The sequence below is a fragment of the Mauremys reevesii genome, linkage group 18, assembly GCF_016161935.1.
Source record: "Mauremys reevesii isolate NIE-2019 linkage group 18, ASM1616193v1, whole genome shotgun sequence".
Lineage (NCBI taxonomy): Eukaryota > Metazoa > Chordata > Testudines > Geoemydidae > Mauremys > Mauremys reevesii.
The window spans coordinates 9,334,515-9,353,668 of NC_052640.1; the positions used below are offsets into that span (position 1 = coordinate 9,334,515).

At 41.6% G+C, this 19,154-nt stretch overlaps 1 protein-coding gene across 1 annotated transcript in view; it reads left to right on the top strand.

The window, feature by feature from the left end:
* AACS (acetoacetyl-CoA synthetase) overlaps positions 1-18,909 on the top strand; it is a 59,110-nt gene extending 40,201 nt beyond the window's left edge. The window contains exons 10-18 of the mRNA XM_039505580.1: positions 102-226; positions 4,235-4,299; positions 4,461-4,583; positions 5,985-6,098; positions 6,974-7,099; positions 9,707-9,776; positions 11,499-11,557; positions 13,249-13,451; positions 17,528-18,909. Coding sequence (XP_039361514.1) covers positions 102-226; positions 4,235-4,299; positions 4,461-4,583; positions 5,985-6,098; positions 6,974-7,099; positions 9,707-9,776; positions 11,499-11,557; positions 13,249-13,451; positions 17,528-17,665 — 1,023 coding nt within the window. The 3' untranslated portion in view covers positions 17,666-18,909. The remainder of the gene's footprint in view (positions 1-101; positions 227-4,234; positions 4,300-4,460; positions 4,584-5,984; positions 6,099-6,973; positions 7,100-9,706; positions 9,777-11,498; positions 11,558-13,248; positions 13,452-17,527) is intronic.
* The last annotated feature ends 245 nt before the right edge of the window (positions 18,910-19,154 follow it).

Consider the following 19,154-nt stretch of genomic DNA (forward strand, 5'->3'; position numbering starts at 1 on the left):
GACTGAATTCACAGGTCAATACATAGTTGGGAGAGATGTCTCCATAAGAGTATGTGAGCTCACAAAGATAGAAACTAACATGGGAGTCTTGTCTATTCTAGACTGGCTGGATGATGTGGAATTGGTTAGTGTCTGCGCTTGCTGCAGGAGCTTCGGTGGTCTTATATGATGGATCTCCTCTTGTTCCATCGCCCAATGTGCTCTGGGATTTGGTTGACCGACTAGGGTAGGTAAAGAAGATGTTGAAGTGAACTATAGAACTTCTCATTTTAAGTCCTAGAAATTGCTGTCTTCACTCGTTAGCCTGTTACTAATCTCACATTAAAACGGCTTCATTTGCTTGATCTGAAGCCAACATATAGGGTGGCATAGTTCTTAAACTTTGGCTTAATTTAGGATAAACTACTGAAATCTTATTGAAAGACTATTGAAATGGTCGTTTTGGAGGGAGTGAAAGACAAAGGGTTGAATGGTGTGTTTTAGAATTCATTCAGGCATTCCGATTCCCTGTAAATAAAGAATGTCAGTTCAATAGTCAGTTTTAAGAGCAGCTTTTTCAAAAGGCGGTAATTGGGAACAGTCTAAAGAGTAATTTCTCAGTGCACTCAGTTTTTGTGAAATAAGAATCCTCTATTTCAGACTACTCGGCATAAACCTGAATATGGTGCTTGATAGAATTTGAAAGCCTTAAATTGACTGGGGCCATTCAGCAGGGCTGCCTGTATTTTCATATTTTGCTTTCTAATCTGTTTCATTCTTTGTCATATATCCCTGTGTGAACATAATGAGGTGCCGGGTGCCCTCTACTGGTGCATAAAGAAATAGCAACATTGAAACAAAAGCTGCTTTAAGACCTTTCATGATATTTTACCTTTACGCACTGGACAGAGCATTGATTTTTATAACTATACCATCTTGAAAACTGGAGTTAAACAGCAGATCTTTACATTTTTACTATTTAAATACGCAGTGTTTTTAAATTACTTAATGCTCAGTTTTAATACATTTGTGGTGGAAAGTGGATAATTAAAATGCATCTTTGCCTTTTGTGCTATGCAATATTTAACAATTGACATTTTGGCGCTGGCTATTATAATTAAAGGTTCCATCTCAGTGAAATTTGTTTCTAGTGGAAAGTTGTTAAAATCTGTTAACTTCATTCAAGAGCAGAACCAGTGCGGTAAAAAGTTAGTCTAGAAATAGAACAATTATTTCTGAGCATCATCTTGGTATGCGGAAGGTAAATGAAAGCAGTTCAAGTATGTATGCAGGTCTAATATTTTAATCTATTGCTAAAAGCATTAGCCAACTGTATGCTAGCCTTCTAATGTAGTTTGTTGCAAAATATTCATGTTAGCTATTAAAGGCTGTTATCTTATGCCCTGTCATGAAGGTGCAGTGTGCTACACCTAACTGTTTACCCTGGTGATATTAAATAGCAATAACTACTTAATTGGGATGATTTTAGTAAAGATTCTGCTCAGTAGGGCTGGATTTAGCCCATATCAAGGGGTTAAGTCAGGGATGGGCAAACTACGGCCCGAGGGCTGCATCCGGCCTCCAGACATTTTAATCTGACCCTCAAGCTCCAGCTGAGGAGTGGGGTCGGGGACTTGCCCTGCTGCACGCGGCTCCTGGAAGCAGTGGCAAGTCCCCCCACCTCTGGCTCCTATGCATGGGGCAAATGGCAGCGGGGTGTTTCCATATGCTGCCTCTGCCCCAAGCATGGCCCCTGCAGCTCCCATTGGCCAGGAACCACGGTGAATGGGAGCCGCAGGGGCGGCTCCTGCGGACAGGGCAGCACGCAGAGCAGCCTGGCTGCGCCGCCACATAGGAGCTGGAAAGGGAACATGCCGCCACTTCTGGGAACTGCTTGAGGTAAGCGCCGCCCAGATCCTGCACCCCGACCCCTTCCCACACCCCTGCCCCAGCCCATATCCCCCGCCGAACCCTCGGTCCCTGTCCGGAGCACCTGCCTGCACCCCCTCCCGCACCCCAACCCCCAATTTTGTGGGCATTCATGGCTCGCCATACAATTTCCATTTCCAGATGTGGCCCTCGGGCCAAAAAGTTTTCCCACCCCTGGTGGTAAACTGGTGTTAAATGCAGATGGGGGGGACTACTCCACAGACTTCTGAAAGAGAGTATGTCAAATAGTAAACAAACCAAAAACCAGACAGGTATAGAGTACCCCTGCTTTATTACAAATGGCTCAGAGGGCGCTAGTAAGTAAAATATTGCACAGGGATAAAAATACTTCATATGATTGTAGTAAACCACAGCCAAAGGACCAGCCAATCACCATTGGTAATAGAGAAGAGATTGTGATTTATTCTTTAGATTAGAGGTGCCCATCCCTCGTTTGTGCAATATTCCATATACTTGCATGTCTCTAAAGCACCTTGCAAAAATAATAATCATCTTCATACACTTCAGCATCTCCTCAAGGGAGTTTATTGCTACCATGTAAAACTAACACAATGCCAGCACAAATCACTTGAGCATTACTTACACAGGAGCAGGATTTCTTGAAGGTTAGGTTATGTCCAGACTATCTGCCGTATCGGCGAGTAGCGATCGATTTTTCGGGGATCGATATATCGCGTCTCATCTAGACGCGATATATCGATCCCCGAACACGCTCCCGTCGACTCCAGAACTCCACCGGAGCGAGCGGCGGTAGCGGAGTCGACACGGGGAGCCACGACCATCGATCCCGCGCCGTGAGGACCCGAGGTAAATCGATCTAAGATACTTCGACTTCAGCTACACTATTCATGTAGCTGAAGTTGCGTATCTTAGATCGATACCCCCCCCAGTGTAGACCAGCCCTTAGTGTATAGATCAGACTAACACGTCCAGCAATAAATGAGGCTTCACTTTAACTTTTTAATTGGTGTGTGGGAACACTTTTTTTTTTTCTCTCTCCTTCTTTGTGATGTGAGAACTGAAAATGAGTTGTATGCAGTCATTTAAAAATCTGTTTCCTGGTTAGATTAATGGCATCTCAGAAATCACACATTAAAGCAGTAGGCAGATGAAGCTCTTGAGATTCTATTTCAGTCCCAGTTATATTTTTAATTAATGTAGACGAATGTAGGTATTAAGCCTCATTGATTACTTTGGATAGTTTAACTTTGAATAACACCCACTGTTCTGTTTTGAAAATCTCCCAAGTTTTAGTAGGATTTCTTTTTACCGCATTGCTGTTTGCTATGCAATGCTTCTAGAGTCCATTGGCTTGATCAGGGGGATGGAGCCAGGACTCCTGGGTTCTGTTTCTGATACAGGCCTTGAGTAAGTCACTTTGCCTCTCATTACCTGAACAAATGGGTATTACAAGAATATTTTAACTCCTCAGGAAGTTGTGAAGCTTGACTGGGGGGAGAGAGGGGTAGCGTGCAAGGAAAATGTTTGTGCTCTTGATGCTTTAACTTGCTTGTCTGTTTCTTGCATTTGACAACATTTTCCAGCTATAAATCTTATTTATTTATTGCATTAAGTGAAATATTTATTTCACACTGTGCCTTCAGTGTTGGTGTGAATATCTTATGTAATGTGAATAGTAATGCTGCAGAGCTGATTGTGTTGTCCTAAAGATCTGTAATTTGCAACTGGGAGAAGGAGACTGCTCAAACTTAGATACTAAACACGGTGCCTTCGCCTTTAACTCAGCAAGTGTAGGGAAAAATTGTCTTGTTTTGTGAGCACCTGAAAGGTGCTGAACAGGGTTTTCTCCTTAAGAAAACTCCCCAATTCTAGAATTCTTCAACATGCAGCCATATATACATTATGCTCTCTGTGAATGCAACTCTCATTGACTTCAGTTGGAATTGAGTGTGTATCTGAGAGCAAAACTTGGATTACTGTCTTCTATTACACTGCACTGGAATGACACAATTCCAATACATGAGACTATAACAAGGCGACGATGCCCTGTTAAATAGGGCAATTATGGCAAATTAACCAATTATATGTGAGGAGATTTCCTAATGTATTTGGAGTGCTCTGTAGTTACGGATTCCTGAAACTGTAAGTGAACGCTTTCCGCTAGATGGGAAGGCTGTGCTTAATATTTAAAGCCAGAATTAAAAATTTCAATGCTACAGAAATGACTCCAATGACCTGACTAATTTTGATTGCTGAAAAAGACATGCCTAGAATCGTTTAAAGCTTTAAGCAACTATGATACTTGCAGGATCAAAGCCATTGAAAATGTCTTTCTCCTCTCTAGGATCACCATCCTTGGAACAGGTGCAAAGTGGCTGGCTGTGCTAGAAGAGAAAAATTTAAAACCATGTAAGCTTCAAACTCCTCTGTGTTTTTTCTCTGGCCTTGTAGCCTGTCCACAGACAGTGAGCTGAGGGTTACGTTTGACTTCTTGGATTTATTTAAGTGGTGAATAGATAATATGATAAAACTTAAATGTTTGTGATTCTTGGTTTTCTTCCCTCTTTAAGGTGACACCCATAATCTTCAAACACTACATACTATACTATCTACAGGGTCACCACTCAAATCTCAAAGCTACGAGTACGTCTACAAACATATAAAGAGCAGCGTCCTCCTGGGATCCATTTCAGGTAATCCTTCAAAAGCTTTTTACGTTTGCTAATTCCTTCTGTAGCCAGTTTCCGTCTTTGTTGCCTCTTTGCAACTTTGTTTACAGGAAAATTGGGCTGGAGATCAGTCAGCCTCGGTTATACTTAAACTGCAACTACCTTTGATTTGTGCAGGGTTTTTCTGCATAATTCAGCATGCCAATGCATTAGTATAATGAACTTGGTGCACTCAAAGACTTTGAGATGGAATTATTGTGACAAAGTAGATGTAAGGAAGCAGGATTCTTTATTTTGACTGACTGTCCTCGAGGGCCGCAGAGTGAGAGGAGGAAGAGAGTCTGTTAACCTACAGCACGCATTGTTCTCTGCGTAGCTGATTTCACCAGGAAACTCCTCCTGAGGAGACTTTTGCCAGGCTCCTATTTCAGTTAATGGCCATGGTAGATGGGTCAGTGTATAGATTATCTAATTGACAATGGAGATGTGTTAAGCCATGTCCAGTGTGGTATGAGAGCTCACTTAGGCAGTTTCTGTTCTATTCATATAAAGTCGCACTCATACAGGGCCCTGTTGTGCGGGGTACTAAGGATCAGGTCTCAGAGGGACCGTGTCAACCTAGTTTAGACTCCAGATCCAGAGTCCAATCCTTCTGCTATTAAAGTCTATAGGAGTTCTGTCTCTGACTTAATGGGAGCACATCTGGACCTTAAGATGACATTTATTAATAGTCTCTGTCAAAGAATAGTCATGTGAGTGAGATTTGCAGGATTGGGCCTTTTGTTGTAACTTTCTGCCTTTTTATTTAAATATGAATAGAAATATCCTAATTACTCGAATGAAAACTGTTTTTTTTTTTAAATTAAGGCTTAAATATTCCCCGTGAGTGCCAAGATCCCAAACCATAACTACATTTGTGCTAATGCACAAGAACAAGAAATAGAAACAGACCAGCAGCAACTATCTAGTCCAGCTATACTGTTTGATTGCAAGATGCCACAAGGAACTAAATGGCATAGTGTCATTTCTTCATCTCAAACATCTATGAACCTGTGACCTAACTGTAGACTAGGGGCCTGAATCACCACTCACTCTGTGTAAATTAGGAGTTACTCCAGTGAAGTTAATGAAGCTTTTACTAGTGTAAAACTAGTGGGAGAAAAAAAATCAGTCCCTAAGGTATATGCTTATATAAAGGGCATGCACATTGTAAGAAAAGCCTCTAACTTTCTTCATTGTGAATTGCATAGAAATAGTAGTAGACAATCTTGGCAGTGTATTTTAGGTTTTGTTACTTAAAGTGGATGGAATTTTTTTCAGTATTATGTGAAAATAAAATAAGAACTCACATGGCCTTTATTTGATCTTTTAAAAAGTTGTTCTTTAAAAGTGTCTGAATTCTAAGTGGCCCTCCTTTTGTTATAGGTGGAACAGATATCATTTCATGTTTCATGGGTCAGAATGTTACAATCCCGGTTTACAAAGGAGAGATTCAGGCCAGGAACCTGGGTATGGCAGTGGAAGCGTGGAATGATGAAGGTAACCATTTTCCAGTCAACTCAATAGGAATTTCTAACTAAAATGTAATAGCTGCAGAAATTTGGATGGTGATTTATGGGACTGATGGAGACACTCTCATCTCTTGATCAGCTGATAATCCAACCCAATGACCAAAAGTGGCAACCATATTGTGGCTAAGTGGCTAGCTGTAAATGAGTTAGTGATCTCAAAATAGTTTTACAACCGTGCCCTTAATGGTGGTGGTCTTTGTGGAAGCTTGTCCCACAAGAAACTGGACTGATCAAATCTGATCGCTGTTCAGGACTCTGTGTTAGTATGAGACCATATTCCAACATCTTGTATTTGTGTTTACTACTTACAGTCCTATCTAGTTAAAAACTGTCTATACCAGACACTGGACTAAATTCACCACTGATGTAATTCCATTAAAATTTAATGATTTTTTTTTTTTGGCTTTCCTCTGCAATGTGGAGTATGATTTGCCTGCTGTGATCATCTGGGTTTATCTCACCTAATCAGTTTCCTGCCATTCTAGGGAGCTTGGGCATGGATAGTACTTTGGTCTTCCCTGTTCTGTCCCTGTGGCTCAAAGTTGAGCTCCTGAGGACTGAAATACCTTGGTCTAATTGAAGTCTTTGGGAGAGGCTTTTGATAAACAGGAGGCTAGAGCAGAGGGGACCATTAGATCATCTAACCTTACACTCTGAAGTTAAATCAAGGTTGAATTTAGCCCATTGCCCATAAACTTTTTAGATCAGCTGCCAACGCCCGGAGTGACAGAGCCTCTGGGTGTGACCATTACGCAGATGATAATCCAATGTGCTGTGCTTTGCTTTGGTACCCAGCAGTTTACAAAAGGGAAATGCAGCAAATCTGTCTCTATTTGTAAACAGGCGAACCAGTCTGGGGGGAGAGCGGCGAGCTGGTTTGTACCAAGCCTATGCCCTGTCAGCCTACACACTTCTGGAATGATGAGAATGGAAACAAATACAGGAAAGCTTATTTTTCAAAATTCCCAGGTACGTAGTGAAATGCTTAGTTCATTATTTGAACTGACCAGGCGTACAAAACTGGCAGCAGTTAACAAAATTATAAGCCTGCTCTTTCCCATGGTTGGGCAGATACAGTTGTATTTAGATTTGCTAGGGTGGCAATTGTAACAAATGTTTGAGATATATCTTGCTATTTATTCCCTGGTGCTTTAGTCTGAATTTCAGTCTGGGTTAGTCAGATGTGAATTTCTGGAAAACTAATTCCTTTCTGTTACTGCTGTCATGAGCCAGCGCAAGCTGCTGTAGCACTCCTATCTGCCTAAGCACAGGCGTATGCTGTTGGGCGTATACATGTGAAAGGAGCAATCTTCTACTGAGTGCTACTGTACTGATACCAGACTGTTCCTGCCTAGTACTAGAAGTGAGTCCTAGGAGATGAGCCCTGGCCTAGTATCTCATTAGTGTGAGGGGAAAGCCAGTATCTTGTGTGACATGCACTGTCTCCGCTCACGCACCAGCCCTGTGCTGATAAGAGTAAAGGGACAGATGTGCAGTGGGCTAGATGCTGGCTTGTGCTTATTCTGGAGGACTGGGTCCACCCGTAGCCTTTGCTCACACTTGCACTGAAGCACAGCAACATTGCACTGCCTGCTGCCCGTTGGGCAAGGGCTTGTGGGATGCAGGCCTTGAGTCCACTTCTTTTCAGAGCTAGATGGAGATGTTTATCAGTCACAGCCTCACAAAGACGTTTCAAGTGAGTAACAAGAGTGCCTTTAACTGCGAGAAGCCGCAGTCTACAGTAGGAGAGTGCTATCTTGCATTTAACCACAGGGGTCTGTTTACTGCCCCATTCTTTAGCCCTTTCCTTATTTTATAACAATATTAAGCTATTGCTGCCATGTTTATAATTTTAGCCACCTTTTCTGTCCCATTGTTTATGCTGAGTGGCCAGTTTGCTTCCCTGGGGGTGGGGGAAGGAGGACGACTGCTTGACATCACAATGTTCAGTGAGACCCCACGCGTTAAAACTTGAAGTGCAGACACTTGTAATTCTACTATAAAGTTTTTTTTCTTCCTAGCAGATAGCATAGGATCATACACAATGAAATAAGTCTAATTCTAAATAAAGCCCTGATATGCTTAAAACAGATCTTTGACAGCTTTCCACACAAACTGTTCCACAGTCACAAATCAAAACAGTCTTTTTGTGTTCTTCCATTGGTGCCTTACTACAATTTGAAAGACTGCGTAGAAAACCACAGCATGCATTCTGCCTAGCTATGGCAGTAGTTACCAATACACAGACACTTCATCTGTCTTTTGTTTGTAAGCTTTCTGCTGGAAAGAGGTGTGCGTTTATTTTTAACAATAGATTATTTCTTTCTTCTTCTTGATGCTTTGGCAGTTACATTACATTTCACTTAACTGGCCGTTAAACAGAGGAGGTCTTCAAGCACAAAAAGGACCACTGAATCCATGTGAAAGCGTGTGCACATGCACCCGTAGCAACCACAACTCTAAAAGGACAGATCGCCGTGTTTGACAATAGTCTTCCCTGAGAAACCTGTAGCGATCGTGGTTTCAGTGATCTGTTGGAAACCCCATTTTTTGTGGTGTTCTGTAGAAATGTGTTTCAGGTTGAAGCTAGGTATAAAACTTGTCACCACGCCATTCCTCAGCTGACTGCGCATGCGTGGTTGGAGTTGTTTGTCCTTAAGCAAAATTTGAATCAAATTGGGTCACGTTTCGATTCCTTGCACTGGAGTTTCTCCATGTTAACCCCACTGAAGCTGAGAAAAAACATCTGGCCCAACATGTTTGGCCCAGCTTCTAGGGGCCTGATTCTGATTTTTGCACTAGTGTAAATGCAGAGTAACTCCATCAAGCAAACGGGAGCCCCCTGTGGACTCCATTGAGTGCCTGCCATGTAATCCCAGAGAGTACCTCTGCTCCAGAATTACTGATAGGGTGGAGGGAGACACCAAGGAAGACACCCCTTGGGCATGTTGTTACCTCTACTGGAGGACCCTCATGCCTCACCGTGGGTAGCATTCAAAGCATAGACTCATCTCCTGAGGATCCTGCACCACACACTCAATGAAGCCTTTAACACAAGCCTCAGGAGCCTGAGTGTGTGGAGTGGGGCCGGGCGTTGACTCTGAGCACGTTCAGGCCGATCAGTCTTTCTCCCCCTCACTCTCTGCCTGGGAAGGGCAACATCCCAAATCTGGGTTCCATAGAGATGCATGTTTTGCAGCCTGCTAGAACAAGCCTCTGTTGAAATCAGGGGAGTTAAACCACTGTGTGGAGGATCAGAATCATGCCCGGAATGTTTAGGATTCGATAGCGCTCCCTGGGGTGAGTAAGGGCTGTGCATATTCACAGGAGTAGTCCGACTGACAGAATCAAAGGACTTACACCTTCCACATACTTTTAGACTTGTGTGTCCCCTTTGTCATCTTCTAGCTAAACTCTACACACTTAACTTTTTAATCTTCCGTCTAACTCACTCTCCACGCTCTGGTGCTGTCCCCTTCTGGTCTTTGGTAACTAAATTGGAGTTGCATGGTAAAAGTCAGTCAGACCTGCTTTGATGGCAAATGGGCTGGTTAACACTTTGTCACCTTCTGACAGGTGTTTGGGCCCATGGTGACTACTGCAAAATAAATCCTGAGACGGGAGGAATCGTCATGCTTGGCCGCAGGTAAAGTATATTTTTGGTAAGACTGTTCTGAGGGAACATGTGTAAAGTTGGCAGGCTCTGTTGGGTTGCAGGAGAAGATGTGCATATTTCAGATGACTCCCCACTCTGCTTGCTGGCTGAGTTTCAGGATCTGATGAGGAAATATACTAGAATCCTATTACTTTCAGCATTGTAAATTTCAACATTTACACAATACAAGAACTACAGGTCGCCAAATGAAATTAATAGGCAGCAGGTTCAAAACAAACAAAAGGAAGTACTTTTTCACACAATGTGCAGTCAACTTGTGGAACTTCTTCCCAGAGCATGTTGTGAAAGGTCAAGACTAGTTCAAAAAAGAACTAGATGAGTTCATGGAGGATAAGTCCATCAATGGTTATTAGTCAGGATGGGCAGAGATGGTGTCTTAAGCCTCTGTTTGCCAGAAGCTGGGAATGGATGACAAGGGATGGATGACCTGATGATTCCCTGTTCTGTTCATTCCCTCTGGGGCACCTGGCATTGGCCACTGTCGGAAGACAGGATACTGGGCTAGATGGACGTTTGGTCTGACCCAGTATGGCCGTTTTTATGTTCTAACGTTTCAGTTGCTCATAAGTTCACAGTGAAGGGACAGCACATTGTAAATAGCTAATATAAGGTACTCGTGCAGGATTGCTAGCCTACAGCCTCTTGGGTTTTGAGAGGTCACACTGCTGAGAAGCTGGGATTTCACAGGATGCAGTGAGGCCCAGTGGGAGTCAAAACTGGGCTCAGCTCTTGGCTCTGCATTTGATTTGCTGCATAAACTTGGGCATGTCACTGGCCTGCACTTCTAAAAGTATCCTGTCATTCGAGTTCTTCTGTTTTTTGTTTTGTTCTTTTGCCAGAGGTCCAACCTGAGGCACCATGGGTATAATTTTCAAAAGTGCCAAGCACCACAATTCTAGTGGGCTTCAGTGATAAGTCCTCGGTGCCTCTGAAAATTAGGCCTTGCATATCTCAAGTTGGGCTCCCAGAAAATGGAGGGACTGAAAATGTCTGCCTTAAGCTCTCTGTGCCTCCGGTTCCCTATGGCAGTGTGGGATAATGGTACTTGCTCATCTTTTTAAACCACTTTGAAAGCTACAGGTTAGAAGTGTTGTAAGTGGCCATGCTTGTTTTGAAGAGTTAATAGAACTTCAAGATCAGGAGCATTGTTATGGCAGTATTTACCAATCAGCTCTCAGTTTTAATGGGGAGTTACTGGTTCAGGATTGTGTCCTGCCTTTCACACAACAGGCCTGGTTCAGTTTATAGGCTCAGCTCATGGAGTCCACTGTTTGCAGGGAGTGAGAAGTGCTGCAGAAATGGAGATGCTCAACCTCAGGTGGTGGGAAGGGGAAGACACAATAGCAATGCCAAGGAGTGTCACTAAAGCACCTGGCTCTGTTACTTCATGGCTGGATATTGGTGGCTACTTTTGTGAAGGCCTGTGTGCGTGCAGGTTTAAGTGAGAAATACCAGTGGAATCTTTGGGGCACAGAAGAAACAAATGATGAAGTTGAAGAATGTGGTTTGTTTAGATTCTGTGTAAAACTTCATTTTAATGAGCAGGGAGCTTCTTTTAGACAAAAATCTCTTGTAATCCTATTTCTCCTACAACTTTCTGCATATTGAGAAACTTGATAAATTGCATCATTTCTTTTCTTCATCAAACCCTGATTATATTTTAATGCTCCTTTGTTTGTGTGTAACTTTCAGTGATGGTACGCTAAATCCAAATGGAGTGAGATTTGGAAGTTCTGAAATCTATAACATAGGTAGGAAAAACTTTCATCCACCTTTTTGCAACTGTGATATTTGTGTAGCCTTAAAACTGAAATGTGAGAATTTACTGCATTGTTGAAAGGATTAATTAATAACACATGAGATCTTTCGTTGGAAAGAGACTAAAGAAGAGGATATCATTAACAAGGAGATACTGCTTTGCTGACTTATGAAATTGCTTCCTTTCCAAAAGGATCTACAGACTAACTGAAATGGACTGCATTTTCCTCATAAGATGTTGCCTTCATGTAATAAGGCTTACAAGAATTGTGCAAACCATTTTATGTTTCTTTTTAAGAGAATCCATTAGTTCCATGGTTTGTCCTTCCAAGGCGAACTGTTAGACAGTGCTCGATTGTTTTTACTGAGCCATTGTCAATAGCCAAAATAAATTCTTGTGCCTTTTTTTTTTACTGCCATAAACGACTCTGAGCACAAAGGCAGTGTGTGAAGTCAGCAGAAAGATAGCAGCAATGAGGGAGGGCAGAGAGATGGTGTCAAGCATTCCTCTGGCATAGTGAATCGAGGTATTGTTTTGCTGCAAAGCTGTCCTCCTTGTACAATGTGAAATCTGGAGGGTCAGCTTCCCTTGTGGGCGGAGGGGCAGCTTTCAGAATGTTCATGGCTATTGCCCTAGGCTACATTTCACATAGTTACTCCCGTATGTAAGCTTTGGAGCAGTCTCTCCCTTGTCTTGTCTTGTTTTTGGAACATACAAGCCAGATTCTGAGCCAGGTTACATTGGTGGAAATGCTCCCTGGGTTCAAGGGCTTTGCTGTGTAACTATCAGAATAGTAAGTAAACGTTTGTTTCAGTTGGATGCAGTTGAATACTGAACCAGTTTGTGATCAGCCTGTGTTTTGATATTGTCCCCTCACCTTCTTTTAATCCAGTTAAGATTGTACTGCCTGGATTATCCAGCTGCGCATGGTGAAATGTACTTAAAACATCCTGCCTCATGACTGGTTGAAAAGCAGTCATATAATGAAAGAGAGAGAGAGAGGCTGGTCAGGGCTCAAACTTGGATTCAGTTCTCTGCTCCAACACAGACTTCCTGTGCAACCTTGTGACAGCCACTTAGTCTCTCTGGACTGCCATTCCCCATCTGTAAAATGGGGATAATAGCATTGGCCTACCTCACTTGGTTGTTGAGGATAAATACATTAAGGATCCAGAAGTGTTCAGACATTGATAATAGAGGGCATAGAAGTACCTTAGTTAGCTGTGATAAATCAGCAAATGTATTGCCTGTGCTGAACAAAAAGGTTTATTAATCCAACAACTATATCAAAATTTTGGCCTGACCTAAGTCAGTATTTATTGGGTCTATAAACTTTGATATTCACTTGAACAGAAATCAATGACTGGGATTTAAAAAAACAAAACCAAAAAACCACAAAGGAGTTAGGCACCCAAGTGCACTGACTTTCAGTGCAGTTTGCTTATCTAATTGCCTTAAACTTTGAAAATCTTAGGTAGGCCAGTCCCACTGACAGTGTGGCACTTGGGTGCCTAATTCCCTTAGGTGTTCTCTTTAAGAATCCTAGTTAATATCTGCTTTTTGTTTGCCTCACCAGTGCCAGAACAGATGATGGGAGATATGCCCTTTAGTGTAAAATTAAAAAAAGCATCCAGTGGAAAACACAAGTGCATGTGATAACGAAGCACTTTACTTCTCTTTCAGTGGAAGCCTTTGAGGAGGTTTCAGATAGCCTCTGTGTCCCTCAGTACAACAAAGAGGGGGAGGAAAGAGTGATCCTCTTCCTGAAGATGGCGTCGGACCAGGTGTTCAGTCAGGATCTGGTGAAAAGGATTAGGGATGCGATACGCATAGCGCTGTCTGCCAGACATGTTCCTAGCCTCATTCTAGAAACCAAAGGCATTCCGGTATGTCATGAAAACACTGCCTCATTTTTTTTTCTTGCTCACCTTGAGCAGTAATTAAGGAGCAGTTGTCATCACTCTTCAAACCCACACGCCTGGAAATTTTAGCATCTTAAAAAGCATTGTCAAGTTTTATAAATAGTTTGTCTACGTTGCCTAGCGACTTCACTTTTTTGCTTTCTTCTCAACTAGGCTTGTTTTTGGAACTATCCCTACCCATCCTTGGTTTATAAATATACATGTGCCCTGCTGAGCTAAAGATTGTTACATTTTTCTTATAAAAATACTTTCTGTGCTTTTCTCAATACGTATTATAACACTAATTTTAGCTTTTAGGCATGCCAAAAAGCTTTTGCTTGCCTTTGTTTTTTTCCATTTCAAACGGTATGTTTTTGAAAGCTGAGAGCATTGAGCAAATGTTTGAAATCGCTTTTACATCAGTTTTGCATTTCAATTTTAGGTCCATCCGTATTTTTAACAATAGCTATAACTACAATAAGAGACCTTTCTCTGTTTGTCTAACAAATCTATAATTACAGTCACACTATATATAGCACCAATGCAGCATCAGTTTAATGTCAGACACATTCTCTGCAACACAGCTATATCTTGCTCTGCCCATTGAATGGGCTCAGTGGAAATGAATCTTTTCCATCTTGAGCTGTTGTAAATCTGTGATCTTAATAGTGTATTTAACAAGGCCAGGGAGAAAGGGGAAGTCCCTGGTGATGGCCTTTATCCTGTCTAGTGTGCTGTTTTGTGAGCACAGGTGTGACTGAATCGTACTTTAATGGGTATATTTCCACGCTGTATAAAGAGATTGTCATCTTGCCTCTGTTTTCAGGTGTGGGAAACCTTCTCTTCTGATAAAGCAGAGATGGATGTCAAAAATACGTTCCCTGGTTTAACTTTTACCTAAATTCAGAAAAATATAAGCAGTAGTGAGAGATCTTCCAGTAATTCAGTACCAATGTGGAAGGCTGGAGCTGGGATCCCCAGAGAAGAGTATAGTGTCAGTCAGTGACTGGCTGTGTCACTGCTAAACCACGGGGACTCTTTCTGCGAAGTCGAACACCTTGTTCCTGCCCAAGGGAAACCCTGCTGCCTGCACAGAGTGGTGGACACCTTTATACATTTGTTTGAGAGACCCCCTCCATTTTCAAACATGTCTGTGCAGGTCGGCATGCTGGGCCTGATTCTACTCAACCGTGCAGCACAGCAACCAGTCTTGTCTTCAGTGGAGTTACTGACACACGCCATTGTAAGTCAGGCTTATGGCGCCTGGTCTGAGAGGAGCCTGCTTGGTTCTCCTCTGTCCTTCTTCCAACTCACTGGAGGAGCCTCTCCATTTTGAAAGCCCTATCCCCAGTCGCCATCTGCTGCTCTGTGAGCAGCTCACTGTTGGCAAGGCTGGAAGGTGCAGGGTAGTTCCTGGCAGGCCATGTGCATATTAGTTTAAGTCTTCAAGCATTGTCTCTAAAGCACTGTAAGCCTAATTTTGCAAACATTGATGCCTAACTAAATCCAAATGTAGGCTCCTGACTCAGTGGCCTGCCTTTCAGAGGCCTGATTCTGGTGTCTGATTGCAGGGGAGTTCCTCCTGGCTTACACTGCTGTAAATAAGTAGCATTGGGCCTAGCATGTCTTGTTTGCATGAGGGTTAAAAAACAAAACCCACCCTCGTGACTTACCTCTTGAGTGATGATATAGATTTTCTAGACAGCAACTTTGGCTTCTACATAAAATGTTAAATTTCAAAGATGCATAAATCACCTGAATGTAAAGAATGAAGTTGATGGCGATGAGGCATTTATGAGAGTCAGCCCCTTAGGAATGCCTGCTTAGATCGTTAATTAGTTCACACTGTGACTGAATTTACAATGGAATGAATTTTACATTTTATCATCTGAAACATAATTATCAGCAGTAAAGTGATCAAAGCTGTCTCCTTGCTTTCTTTGAAGGTTTTACTTGGGAAGAAAAAATCTTTCCATATACGGCTATTTCTAGATGTAAATTTGCGTTTATAAAAACAAACTACCTGCCTCCATCTAAAATTATAGGGCTTTGAGCCTGGTGTCATTTTACACTGGTTGAAGTTGGGAATAACTCTGGCATCAGTGGAATTAGTGGTATAAAACCCCTCTGTAAGTGTAATTGGGATCAGGCCTATATTTTACAAACTACACCTCTACCTCAATATAACACTGTCCTCGGGAGCCAAAAAATCTTACCAAATTATAGGTGAAACCACGTTATATTGAACTTGATTTGATCCGCCAGAGCGCACAGCCCCCCCCCGGAGCGCTGTTTTACCACGTTGTATCTGAATTCCTGTTATATCAGGGTAGAGGTGTATCAAAAACTCTGGAAAAGGCTTGGAAATTATTTCATGCTTATAGTTCTATTTAAAGAACTTTTTTGCCTGTGCACAGATAATCTACAGTGATAAAGTGCTGTGCACACAAGCATAAATTTATATTGTAAAATTTTACAATATTCTTGATCTGGTCAGAGCTCCTGATCCACCTTGACAGCTATGCTATCTTTGGACTGTGCTTGTGTTAACTGATACAAAACTGTGGAAGTCCCCTGCTGTTCTGTCTGATGGGTATTTTTGGGATGAGTAAACTTTCAGGGTTAGTATTTAGGGAATTAGAACTGGGAAAGGTTTGCAGTATCTTGACTGAGCACGGTGGCCCTGATTTTTGGCAAAGCACTTAAGCATATACTTAGTTAAATGCTTGCTGCCAGCTTTTTTGAAACATGTATGACCAGCTTCTCCCCCCCCCCCTCCCCGAGAAGTGAACTTCCAGCAGCTCCCATCAACATCACTGGGAATTCTAGGTCCTCCTCGTGTCTCAAAACCAGGCTGGTAATTACTGAGGAAGGAGAGTGGCTATTTAGGGTCATGCAAGGGGATAAGAACTATGTAGTATTAAACAAGGAAAAATTAGACCTAATGCCTGAAAATTTCCTAACAATACAGTGTTGCTAAAGACCATTTGGCCTGCTCTGAAAGATCTTTAATGAAAAGGTGTCTCAGAAGGACTAATTTCTGGGCTTCACCTTAAGGAGATCTAACAAAGCAGCCAATGGTGTCCCTGGTCCATATGCAGATGGACCAGCTCAGAGTTATCTTGCTGCAACTTTGGTTATTTTAACCAAAATGAAGATTAGACTAAACAAGGTGGTGGTTTCAGTACCAAATGAAGATTTTGTTCAACGGCTTCCTTAATGGAGACGCCCTGTGCTCTCTAAAATGGGATTGATCATCCCTGCCAACAGGAGAGACAGGTCTTTTCTACTGGCTTTTGCCAGCCAAGAATTCCACTGTTTTGGAGCACAGATTGGGAATTCTTCACTGCACAATTGCAGTAGTGCCTCAGGGAGCAACACTGAAACCCAAGCACAGAGGACCTATCTTTTTGCCTCCTCACGGTGTCTTGTTTCCACAGAAACAGATTTTCTATCTGAATCTGTTTGATTAACAGCAGTTAAACCTCTAGGGAAACAATTGAAAATCCTTGAAATAGAATCCAAGTTGTGTAGCTTGGCTCCATCTCCAAGCTCAGGGCTTTGAAAAGCAGGGTGTTGGTTTGACCTCTTATAAAGAGAGGGAACACATGCAGAATTGAGATCCAAGGTACATGTGTACACATGCATGTATCCAGGGCTTCTTGGATCTAGGGTCTTGGTTTGGGCCTATTTCTAGAATACCTAAAAAGCTGAAAATCATGTGTAATTTTAAATGGCAGTAAGTTTCAAAATTTTAATTATTGCATCAAGGGCCTGATCCTGCTTCCCTAGAAGTAAATGGGAGCTGGCTTAGGCTAATGGTATTGTCTCTTAAAAACAAAACTAAAATCACTAATAAAACTCATGGAATTCAGTTTGCTTTTCAAACTGTTTAAGAAACTATTTGGTGTCAGGTGTAGCAGTGGAGGCAGGAATTCTGCTAGGGGTAATGATTCAATTCCAGCCTTGGTGGTGGCTTTTCCATTGGACCATCCATAAAGCAACCAGACACGAGTGCAGCTTCATTGTTGACTTTTTTTTTTTTTTTTTTAATTTTGCAGTACACAATAAATGGGAAGAAAGTTGAAGTGGCTGTGAAGCAGATCATTGCAGGGAAGGCCGTTGATCAGCGGGGATCTTTCTCAAATCCAGAGGCGCTGGACTTGTACCAAAATATTCCTGAGCTTCAGAATTTCTGAATGTTTGTTTTTTGCATCTGTGTTCTGTGCTTGTACTGTATATATGAATAGTGTATGTAAAGAAAAACCTATTTAAATACCAGTGGTTCTTTTAAAGGAAAAATATTTCGTTAAGTGCATTATGAAAGGCTTGGGTAAAATTTAGCTACTTTTTACCAGGTGACTATGCCATATGTCTTGGAGTCTAGCTTTAAGCCTGGAAGAGGGAAAACTGCCTGGGTTTTTATACATGTGACAAATGCATCTTTTCGGGTTAGATTTATATCAACAACCTGACAAACTAGAACCTAAATAGCAAACTGTTTCCAATTGATAATGGAATATCGTGTTCATAAAACTGACTTTTTTCCATTTTTTTTTTAAATGGAATTCAAGCTATTTATATACAAAAAAACAACCACGCTTTTAGAGCCAGGTGCAGGGATTATGTGGCTTTTTTTAAATACTTGATGTTTGTCCTATGCAGGAGGGTAAAGGCATGTCAGCATGGCCATGAAATATAAAAGTATGGAATAGTTTTTGTTTTTATAAAGCCACATCTTAATTCACTGTATCTCTTATTTGACTGTCTCAGTTTGAGCACAGTCTTAAAATATCTTATTGTACCCTTGGAGGTAATTGCTGCTTCATTTTGTGATATCTTCACATATAGTTTTAAGCTTTTAGCTGATATGTTTTTATAGATTTTTTTGGGGGGGGGTGGGAGAGGGGGAATGCTGTCACATTTCTGTTTGGTGAAAATCTAGTGTGTGTCTGATTTATTTTTTATTTTTTTCCCCAGTGGAATTACTCTGGATTTATATCAGTGTAACTGAGGATAGAATTTGACTTTTACTGTTCTAAAATCCATTATTAGAGTCTAAAGGGCAAAAATCCAGTATTGCATTAGCTGAGCAATTCCAGTGTATTAATGTAATAAAAGCCAATGTTTTTGTAAAACTTTTTACTAAATGTGATGTTGAAAGTGAAAAACTAAATTTTTTTAAATTCTTTATCCTTCCAGTTTATAAAGGGGAAAAAACGTTTACAAGTATGTTGACACTATAAAATGGAAACGCACTGTTTTTCACAAAAGATACAATTGCAATAGGTATACAGAACCCCTGGCATTCAGCATCCCATGCACTATTTGAATATTGTAGGTAAAATATTTAATGCATTAAAATCATGGGTGTCCTTAATTTTGTGTTCAGTGCATTCAACGCTGTTAATATGTTAAACTTAATAAAAATGGAATAAACTGATCCTTAAGCATTGGTTTTCCTTTTCACTCAATTCTCATTTGACACCACCCCCCCCGCCCCGGTATGATCTGATTTAGCTTAATTTCCTTTTCCTCCCCTTCCCCCCCCCAACACTTTTTAATCTTTTTCTCTCCCCTCTTCCCCCAAAATTCCTACACTGTATGCTTCTCAGGGCAGGGGTTGCCATCTTCGTGTTTATGTACAGCACTGGGCAGGTGGCACATTACTGATATGCGTGTGGCGCA